This window comes from Choloepus didactylus (genome assembly GCF_015220235.1).
Source record: "Choloepus didactylus isolate mChoDid1 chromosome 25 unlocalized genomic scaffold, mChoDid1.pri SUPER_25_unloc1, whole genome shotgun sequence".
Lineage (NCBI taxonomy): Eukaryota > Metazoa > Chordata > Mammalia > Pilosa > Megalonychidae > Choloepus > Choloepus didactylus.
Genome location: NW_023637606.1, coordinates 4,347,990 through 4,358,886, shown reverse-complemented (window position 1 = coordinate 4,358,886; position 10,897 = coordinate 4,347,990). Strand labels below are relative to the sequence as shown.

At 53.5% G+C, this 10,897-nt stretch overlaps 1 protein-coding gene across 1 annotated transcript; it reads left to right on the top strand.

Moving 5' to 3' along the window:
- The first annotated feature begins 3,389 nt into the window (after positions 1-3,389).
- ZNRF4 (zinc and ring finger 4) lies at positions 3,390-5,324 on the top strand. Its single transcript, XM_037823990.1, has 2 exons — positions 3,390-3,408; positions 4,144-5,324. Exons 1-2 carry the CDS (start codon positions 3,390-3,392, stop codon positions 5,322-5,324), a joined length of 1,200 nt encoding a protein of 399 aa, XP_037679918.1.
- Positions 5,325-10,897: the final 5,573 nt, after the last annotated feature.

Sequence of the window (10,897 nt, the reverse complement as noted above, 5' to 3'; positions counted from 1 at the left end):
GACCACCTTCTCGGCCCCACCCTCCTCAAACCTCGGGGCAGCTCCCGGATTCCCTTCCATCTCCGGGGCACATGCTCAACCCCTTCAGAACAGTGTGGTGGCAGCCAGGCTCTCCCCAATTCCCTGGGAATGTGCTCCACCCTCTTTGGGGCTTGGGGTGGCAAGACATTTCCTGAGCATCGAGGCAGAAGGCCCACCCTCAACCTCCAGAGCAAACTCACCCTTTCCATGCATGTGGGCTGCTCTGCTCTCCCAGCCTGAGACCTCTTGACTCCAGACCTCAACCTCCATGGCTCTGTCTTTGAAGAAATTTTTCCTTTAGTTTGTTCCTTGTCTGTCTTCTCCAGTCCAGACTGGCAATGGCTCTGTCTATAAAGATCTCGCAAAAATTCTGTTGGCTTCGCATGAAGCACACAGGGGTCAAAGCCGTCAGACAATAGGACTTTCCACAAATCCTTTCTGTATAATTCCATCTCCAATCTTGGCTTGTACTGAAATGGCGGCTGGGTTCTAAGTTTGGTTGCATCCTCACGTTGGGCTGTAGCTTCTGGGATTCCACCCCCTGGAAGCTCATAATTTTCCAAGCCATCAGCTTCTAGTTTCTTTGAACCCAAGAGTTCAGTTCTAAGTTTCTCTCTCTCCGCTCGCATTTTACTATAAGCTGCAAGGAGAAGCCAGGGTATATCCTCCACACATAGTCTGGAGATCTCCTCAGCTAAGTATTCCAGGTTGTCACTTTCAAATTCTTCCTTCCATCTGACACCAGGCCTCAATTTTGCCAAGTTCTCTGCCACTTTAAAACAAGGATCGCCTCTTGTGCCGGTTTGAGTGTATTGTGTCCCCCAAATGCCATTATCTTTGTGGTCTTGTGTGGGGCAGACGTTTTTGGTGCTGGTTGGATTTGTTTGGAATGTGCCCCCACCCAGCTGTGGGTGATGATTCTGATGAGATGTTCCCATGGAGGCGTGGCCCCGCCCATTCAGGGTGGGCCTTGATCAGTGGAGCCATATAAATGAGCTGACTCAGAGAGAGGGAACTCACTGAGTGCAGCTGGGAGTGATGTTTTGAAGAGAAGCAAGCTTGCTAGAGAGGAACGTCCTGGGAGAAAGCCGTTTTGAGGCCGGAGCTTTGGAGCAGACGCCAGCTGCCTTCCTAGCTACCAGAGGTTTTCCGGACGCCATTGGCCATCCTCCGGTGAAGGTACCCAATTGCTGAGGTGTTACCTTGGATGCTTTGTGGCCTTAAGACTGTAACTGTGTAGTGAAATAAACCCCCGTTTTATAAAAGCCTATCCATCTCTGGTGTTTTGCATTCTCCAGCATTAGCAAACTAGGACACCTCTCTTCCATTTCAAAACAACACAGTCATCATTTCTGTTCAAGGCCTCGTCAGAAGTATCTTTAGAGTCCATATTTCCACAAACAGTCTCTTCAAAGCAGTTTAGGCCTTTTCTATCAAGCTCCTCACAATTCTTCCAGAATCTTCCCCTTATCCATTTAAAAAGCTGTTCCAACATGTTTGGTATTTGCAAACTCAGCAGCAAAAGCACCCCACTCTCGGTACCAAAATCTGTTCTAGTTTGCTAATGCTGCCGAATGCAAAACACCGGAGACGGATTGGCTTTTATAAAAAGGGGGTTTATTTGGCTACACAGTTACGGTCTTAAGGCCATAAAGTGTCCAAGGTAACACATCAGTAATCGGGTACCTTCACTGGAGGATGGCCAATGGCGTCCGGAAGGCGTGCTGGGAAAGTACGTGGCTAGCGTCTGCTCCAAAGTTCTGGTTTCAAAATGGCTTTCTCCCAGGACATTCCTCTCTAGGAAGCTTGCTCCTCTTCAAAATGTCACTCACAGCTGCACTGAGTTCCTTCTCTTTGAGTCAGCTCATTTATATGGCTCCACTGATCAAGGCCCACCCTGAATGGGTGGGGCCACGCCTCCATGGAAATATCCCATCAGTTATCATCTACAGTTGGGTGGGGCGCATCTCCATGCAAACAACCTAATCCAAACGTTCCAACTTAATCCCCACTATTATGTCGGCCCCACAAGATTGCATCAAAGAACATGGCTTTTTCTGGGGGACATAATACATTCAAACTGGCACAGGGGCCATCCTGGGCATTGTAGGATGTGGAGCAGCATCTCTGCCCCCCACATATTAGCAACACCCTGATTATGACAATCAAAAATGTCCCCAGACATTGCCAAATGTCTCCTTGGGGTGGGGGCAGAATTGCTTGCAGTTGAGAGCCACTGGATTAAATAAAAGCATTGGCACTTAGGGTATACAGAGGAGAGTTCAGGACCATGGACTTGGATGAGGGTGGGGCTGGGGGGCTCCAGCTCTGGTTGGCACAGAGGGTGCTGTGGACGCTGATGTTTCTTCCTGTCCCACCTCTGCACGTATTTCAGGTGGAGTTGACTCCATCTCCAGGGAAAGCACAGGGCACACCCCGTCAGAGCCCTGCATGCCCCTGGCCACAGTGGATTAGTTCAGGAATGAGATAGACCTCACCTGGGATCAAGGAGACACATCAGAATAGGCGTTTTCTTCCCTCTGGGCCAGGCAGGCTGGTGACACATCACAGGCCCAGAGCTCCTGGGGCTCCCTTGCCCACAACACGGGGAAAGCCTGATCGGGAGCATGGCCAACACAGAGGAAATGAGATTCCTAAGTGGGAAAAAAATACACGCCCCATGATGTCATTTTAAGTGCCTGGTGTCAGCTGTTCCTGAGTCCCACACCCTGGAATTTCCAGTTACGTGAACCGATAACTTCCCTTTTCCACTTGAACCAGAGTGAGTTAAATTTTCTGTCACTTGCCACCCCAAATCTCCCAACAAAAACATCGAATAAGACTTGGACAAGCAGAAGAAAGACTCAGAAGCACTCACTTGTACTTCTGCTGAGCCTCGGCCTCCACATCTGTCTTGAAAAGGGGTCAGTAACTCCCAATGGAGAGTTAAACTCCAGGGAAAGAGCCTCTGATTGGAACCAGAGGGGAGAACTAACAACCTGTCCCTTGTTCCTCAGGGCTGTGCCTGTCCCCCTAAACTGCGTCTGGAAGGGGTCTCAGGCCTCAGGCAGCCAGAAGCCAGATGCTGTGTGACGATAAGACCTGGGATCCCACCCTCGTTCCTGGGCCCCAAATCAGACTGTTTTCCAGTTTATAAAATGGGAACAGTGGCCATTTGTTTGTCCCACAAATATGTATTGATGACCTATTATGTGCCGGGCTCATGCTGGGGGCTGGGGACAGACAGAAGGAGACCACACAGTCTGATGGAGGAGAGGCCATGAGGGAAACAAAGCTGGGGAAGGAGATAAGAGAGCAAGAAGGGGTCTGCTTTGGATGAGGACGTCAGGAAAGCTGGACGCTGGACGATGTGCAGGAGTTGGCCAGGTAAGTTGCAGGGAAGGGTTCCAGGCAGAGGAAACAGCATGTGCAAAGTCCCTGAGGCAGGGCCGAGCTTGGGGAACTTTGGAGGAACAGCCAGGAGGCCCGAGTGTCTGGAGCAGAGGGACAGAGCGAAGGAGGTGGAAAGCAGGAGGAAGGGGGGGAAGGAGAGGAGGCCAGGAATTTGGGTTTTAAGAACTGACCTCATGGGCTATGTGACCAGAACAAGTTCAGGCCCCACTGGGAGTCTTGAATAGAGGGGTAAGGGTTGCTCTTTCCCTAGTGGATTGCTGGGAAGCTCAGCGAGATGATACTTGTAGAGTCTCAGCACAGCGTGAGTGAGGGCTGAATCTATATGGCTGGGAGTCACCAGCCCACTACGCAGTCTCCTGGGCCTCGTTGGTTCCAAGAGCCAAGGATACTCTGAGCATTCAAGCAATCCTTCGAAAGGCTGCGCAGAACCCCAGATCAGGGACCCAGGAGTTCTCCACCAGCCACAGCCCCAGGCAGCTGGGAGCTCCTGGGGGACAAGCTGGAACCAGACGATGTCACAGAAGCTGGGGGGCATCTAGAACCCTGGGACTCCTGGCTCTAGTGTCATCTACCAGCAAGACGGCCTGAGACCAGCCTTCAAAGTCACGATGCGTTCTAGGGGGTCGCCAGAAGCCAAATCCGCCTAGGACCTCCCCCCAAGGTCCCAGCTGCTCTGCTTGACCACCTCCGAGTGTCCCCCTCTTTGAGCTCTTCTGTTTCCCCGTCCCGGCCACGGTCCCCCCGGGAGGCCCTGGAGATGCCCAAGGGCCTCCCGTCTGCCATCCCCAGCGGGACCTAGCTTCATGCAGCCAGAGGGGGCGTCCATGGGGGCATGCAGGCTGGCTCTCACCCCAGGGACCCTCCAAGCCATGCTGATCCTGTGGGTGCTGCTGGTGACGCCCACCCAGGCGGTGGTGCGGGCAGTGCTGAACGGCAACTCGAGCACGGTGGACTTCGCCGACCTCCCAGCCCTTTTCGGGATGCCGCTGGCCCCCGAGGGTCTCCGGGGTTACCTGATGGAAGCCAAGCCCCCCAACGCGTGCCAGCCCATCGAGGGCCCACGGCTGGGCAACGGCTCACTGGGTGCCATCGCGCTGATCCGCCGCTACGACTGCACGTTTGACCTCAAGGTCCTGCACGCCCAGCGGGCGGGCTTCGAGGCCGCCATCGTGCACAACGTCCGCTCGGACGACCTCGTGCGCATGGCCCACGTGTACGAGGACCTGCGGCGCCAGATCGCCATCCCCTCCGTGTTCGTGGGCGAGGCCGCCTCGCAGGACCTGCGGGTCATCGTGCGCTGCGACAGGTCGGCTCATGTGCTCCTGCTGCCCGACTACCCACCCTGCCCCGATCTGAACTGCCACCCGGTGCTGCCCCTGACCTGGGTGCTGGGCCGCGCCCTGGCCATCCTCACCTCCAGCGTTCTGGTCTTCCGGAGCCTCTGGCTCTGGCTGCGCACCCACTGGGGCTGGGGGCGCACGGTCAAGACCCAAGCCCGCCAGAAGGCCCAGGTCCGCACCTTCACCCGGAGGAATGAGCTGTGCGCCATCTGCCTGGATGAATACGAGGAGGGTGACCAGCTGAAGATCCTCCCCTGCTCGCACACCTACCACTGCAAGTGCATCGACCCCTGGTTCTCCCAGACCGTCCGGCGCACCTGCCCCGTCTGCAAGCAGTCGGTGGCCAGCACGGAGGATGGATCCAACTCCACCGTCGAGAGCTTCGGCGATGAGGACCCCTCGCTGCCCGGCCACCGGGCCCCTCTCTGGGCCGTGCAGGCCTGTCTGCGCTCCCGGAGGCTGGAGCTGCTGACCCTGCCCGGCTCGCACCGCCGCTGCAGCGCCACGTCCGTGGGGACGGCCTCGGAGAGGCCCTCGCTGCCACCCTGAGCCCCGGCTGCCCTTCCAGCTTCCTGGCTGGGGACGATGAGCCGGGGCTGGGTGGATGTGGCAATGCAGAATGTCTCTAATCTGGAGAGAATAAAGTGGATTTGAAAGCAGATTCTTGCCCTCACTGCTTGTCCGGCGGCCCGGCCTTCTGGCTGGGGTGGCACGAGGGGCACCTGGCAGGGCGCCGGGCTGGTGTCCGTTTCTGCAGGTGGGTGAGGAGATGGGACACGGGGCAGCGGGCTTTTCCCCAGCTCTGAGACGGGGCTCGGTTTTACTCGGGGGGTACACGGGTGGTTGGCTTCTCCCCACTGTGCTTATGCTTGACTTCAAAATAAACATTTTAGTCCAAAATAATTTTAGATTCGCACCAAAGTTGTGAAGGTACCACAGAGATTCCCTGTGGACACTTCACCCTGCTTTTCCTCATGTTAGCGTCTTGTCATTATTGGGCCATTTGTCGCAACTGAGAAACCGACTGGGACATGGTACTCTGAACTGAACTCCGGACTTTGTTTGGATTCCACTGTCAGTCAAGCTTTTGACAAAGGAAAACAAACACACTGAAGTCAAAAGAAATTCAGTTCCAGGCACCCAACATACCCAGCGTCGGATTCGACCATCTGGTCACCCGCGTCTCATCGGTACCCCCACTCCCCTTATTATTTCAAAGCAAATTCCAGACATTGCTTCATCTGTAAATATTTCCATGTGTGTCTCTGAAGCGGTGATTCTCAAAACCGGGGTGAGGGTGAGGGGAGAAGGGATTCTGCCCCCCTGTTTTAGTTTCCCAGATGCTCAAACAAACACCGTGCAACGGGTTTGCTTTACAACAGGAATTCATTGGCTCCGGGTTTCAGATGCCATAAGCTGGCTCCCCCCCCCCACAATCTTTGGGGTTCCTTGGCTTTTGCATCACATGGCAATGGTGTCTTTTTTCTCTTCCGGCTTCCATTGAACTTCCAACTTCTGGCTGCTCCCCAGGACTTCTCTTTCTGTGTCCAATTTCCTTTGCTTTTAAGGACTTCACCATATTTCTCTCTCACTTTCTTTCTTTCTGCTAGAGCAGTTGTAGGTTTACAGAAGAATCAGGCAGAAGTATAGTTCCCAGATACCCCACACACACATATATACACAGTTTTCCCTATTATTAACGTTATGCATTAGCGTGGTAATCTCATTACAATTGATGAAACAATACTATTACGATGATACTATTAACTGTATAGCTGGGACTGGCTTTTGCCAACCGTGTCCCTGTGGTGTCATTTATGTGTTCCCCAGTCCCCTCTGTTTCCTGTGGATTTGTGGTTGGATTCAGAGAGCAGATCAGACGCCGTCTAATTTTTTTTTTTTTTGGCAAGCAGATAAGGCACTTCTCCAGCACCCAGCGCCTCCCCCTTTGGAAGGGCTGGGCCATGCTAAGGGGTCTTCCCGGGTGTGAGAGAGGGGCAGCTGCTCGGCTGGGCGCTGATGGGAAGGGGCGGGAAGCGACCCTTACAGCTTCCCCTGGGAGAGTGCAATTGTGGCTGACACTTTCAAGATTCAGATGTAAGCTTGATCAACCTTTAGCGAGGCCTTGCTGTGTGTTCTGGGAGCTCATTCAGGTACTGGGATAAAGCAGTGAGTGACACAGAGAAAAACCCCTGCCCTTTGGGGCTGACAGTCCATGAGGGCAATGGACGCTGAGCCAATAAGTAATAAATGAACAGGGAGGTTTATTCCTAGAGATAAGTGCTAGGAGTCAAATACAGGGGGTTGGGGAGATGGAGAACCTGCTGACGTCAGGCAGGGGACACTGGATCTGAGACTGAAATGGTGAGAAGGAGGTGGCCGGGCAGGAAAAGCATCTCAGGCTGAGGGAGCAGAATGTGCAAAGGCCCTGAGGCAGGGCCAGGCCTGGCGTGTTGGAGGAGCAGCGAGAAGGTCCCTGGGGCTGGAGCAGGGGGAGCGAGGGGGAGAGCGGGAGGAAGGGAGGGCAGGGAGGGGATGGGGCAGCGCATGCAGGACCCTGTAAAGCTTGGCAGAGAATTCAGATTTTATTGTGAGGTGATAAATAAAACCATCAAAGTGTCTTTAAGTAACTTGGAGAAAATCCATCTTAGCAGTTCTCCCAGATTCCCATTTCACAGGTGAGGCAGCTGAGGCCCAGAGAGACCAAGTCACTTGCTTGGAGCCACACAGCACGTGGGTGGTGGCAGTGGGATTTGGACCCTGGTGGCCTGGCCTTGGTGGGTTCATGGGCATTCGTGTTCAGATCAGATGTTTCCTTTTCCACACATGTATGTCTGCACAAGTGCATGTGTGTTGTGAGAATGTGTGTGCATGCATGAATGTGTGTGTGTGTGTGTGTGTGTGTGTGTGTGTGTGTGTGTGTGTGTGGTGAGGGCACAGAGAATGGGGTGATGTTTTTGTGGGGATTCCTGGGGGACTGCAGGCTCTGTGGTGAGAACTGTCCTCCCACCTTTGGGGGGTCCTGGTTCATCCTGGCAGCACCTCCTGACCTATCACCACCGATGGAGGCTGTGCTGTCCACCAAGCTTGGCCTTTGGAGGCCAGTGCTGTCTTCTCGTTCCACAGGCATGAGAGGGGATGAAAATGAGAAACGGGGACAGGAAAGGGCAAATGTGGCTGCTAAGCCAGAAGACCCAGCCACAGCAGCTTAAAACACACAAGTCTAATTGCTTGTGAAGTCAGTCCAGAGATGGCACAGAGGCTCCACAGTGTCTAAGTCCTGGGCTCCTTCCATCTTATTACTTTACATCCTCAGCAAGTGAGACCTTCCTCATGGACCAAAGCAGCTGCTTTAACACCAGCCATCACATCACATTCCAGTCAACAAGGAGGTAGGGATGAGGAAGGGCCTGCCCTCTCCCTTTAAGGACACTTCACAGAAGTGTCACATTCTACTTCTGCTCACACTCCATGGGCCAGAACTTTGCCATGTGGCCACACCTGGCTGAGAGGCTGGAAATTGTGCTTTACTCTAAGTGACCAAACATCCAGCTGAAAACCAGGGGTTCTATTGCAATAGAAAATGAGAGAGCAGATATTGGGAGGCAGCCAGTACTGCTGCCATTTAGACACACTCGTAGAACCTGGCCCACAATGGCTGTCTAATATATATTTGTTGAATGAGTAAGTGAATGAATGAATGAATGAATGAATGAATCCCCAGACCCTAGCACAAACCTTCTTCAAGGTCCCAGGCACACGAGGGAGTAGATGCATCTTAGTTCACCAGACAGACAGCCTTTCTCACAGACTGCTGGGAGAAGGAGTGAGCTCACCATCGCTGGGGATGGAACCAGCTCTTACTGATCTCCTACTGTGTGCCAGGCCCCAGGTCAGATGACTTCACTCCACCATTCAACCTCTCTGAGCCTCAGCTTTTCCATCTGCAACATGGGGAAAACAAAAGCTCATTGTCTTCTAAGCATGACATCTACTAAGTGCTTTGTCAGTCCTTGTTGACCGACTAAGTGACCTGCTCACAGCCCTCTTACAAAACTGGGTGATCAGAGCTGTGATGAGGGAAATCCAGGCACTGTGTTAACCCACAGAGGTGCCTGACCCAATCTGGAGAATCTGGGAGGCTTCCTGGAGGCGGCGTCTTCTAAGTTGAGACAAGAACAAGCAGAAATCAGCCCCGGGGAAAAAATGTGATCCTGGCTGAGCAGATGCATCAGGCATCCAGTAGGTGCTTAATAAGTGTGCATAGTGCTCCCTGCCCCCTCTCAGGATCCGCTCCCTCTGAGAGGGGGCCTTGGCTTCATCCCAGCCCCCTCGACACTCCTGACAGCCAGGCCCCGGCTTGTCTCCAGCTCCCTCCAGGAAAGCCGGGCATTGCCAAGGACTGACAGCTTAACAACGCCAGCCCTTGCCAATGCCGGTGGCCCCAAGTTTGGCTGGTGCTCTGTGTGAGCATTAGCAGAGACCCCCTCCTGCCCATCCAGGTGGTGCCACATCTCTGTTTGCCTAAAGGGGAATGTAGTCGAATGGAGAAACTGAGGCATCAGAGGAGGTGGGAGCCAGCCTTGATGGTGGGTTGTCGACTCAGATAACAGCAGCAGCCAGTGCTGCTATTGAACGTGTATGGATCATGCATCTTCCTGCACTAGCTCCCCAGCATCCCAAGCCAGGTGCACCCCCATTTTCCAGAGGGAGAAACTGAGCCCATGAGAAGGGAATGGCTATTCTGGAGCCACATGGCTGGAAGGTGGCTGAGCTGGATTCGAACCCAGGTCTCTGGCTCCACAAACACACTCATCAATTGCTTATGATTTGGGGCCCCAGACCTGTGCTGGGAAATGCTGGGGACCCCAAGAGACCTCAGTTCCCAGCCTGGCCTTCAAGGATCCCCTGGCTAGGGGGAGACGAAGCAAGACACAGTCGTGTGTGGTTTTGGGCCTGGGGAGAGCAGGGATGGGACAGAGGAGCCCAGAAGAGGGGGTTCAGGGGAAGCTTCCTCTGAGCTTGAAGGACAAAGAGGAACCCACCAAGAAAAGTAGGAGTTGGGGAGGGGTGTGCTTAGCAATGTGGGGTGAACTGGAACTCACAACAAACCACGAAACAAAGGCTAGCGGTGGCAAGGAGGGATGGAAGTCCTGGAGATAGCTGAGTCTGCAGTGACAGAGGGACCGATAGGCAGCACCTGGCTAGAATTGTAAATTAAACCCTGATGTCTTTGAGCCTTCTGTAACTTTTGCAATTTGGAGAATGACAAAATGAGCCCTTAGGACGCAAATGCAGGGAGAGCAGTGGTGTTCAAAGCCTTGATCGCCAATATGAGGAGTTTGATTCTGTACTCCACTGATTTGTTCATTGCTTTATTCAACAAAAACAAAATGCTCATGGATGCTCCCAAAGCTCCAGAGGTGGCGTCCTGATCTGGTCAAAGCTAGGGTCCCCAGCATGTCTGCAAATATGGAAGTGACCAGCCTTTCCCCCCATCGAGGCTCTTGCCTGCAGAACTCAGGGTGTCCAGGGCTGGTTTCTGCCCCCCTCCTACTGGACCAGATCTCCCCTCACCCCCATGAGATAAGGCTGTTAATCCTACCTTCCAGATGAAGAACAGAGAGGTTTAGCAAGTTTCCTGAAGCCACATAGCATGTCAGGGGCTGAGCCAGGATTCGAACCCAGGTCCATAGGATCCTCTGCATTGTACTTTTTTGATCAACTGCCACTTGATCCATATTTAATGAACACCTACTGTGTGCTGGGTGCTGGGCTGGAGACACTATCATGACCGAGAGAGACCCCACCCTGGTGAACTGAATCAACTAGTGAATTGCAGGGTGACAAGGAAATGCAATGATGATGGGGTCCCGGGGACAGTGGTGAATTTACTTTGGGGTAATCAGGGAGGGCCTCCCTGAGGAGTAACCTGTCGGCAGAGGAAGGTGGGAGGATTTGGGGGGAGATGCAGGGAACAACATTCCAGCTGGAGGGAATGGCAAGTACAAAATTCTGGAGGTGGGAAATGTTGAGGCAGGCAGAATGGCTGGAGAGGAGTCAGAGAGGACTTCTTTCACTCAACATAACACCTTCGAGAAGCATCCAAACTGTTGCATGCT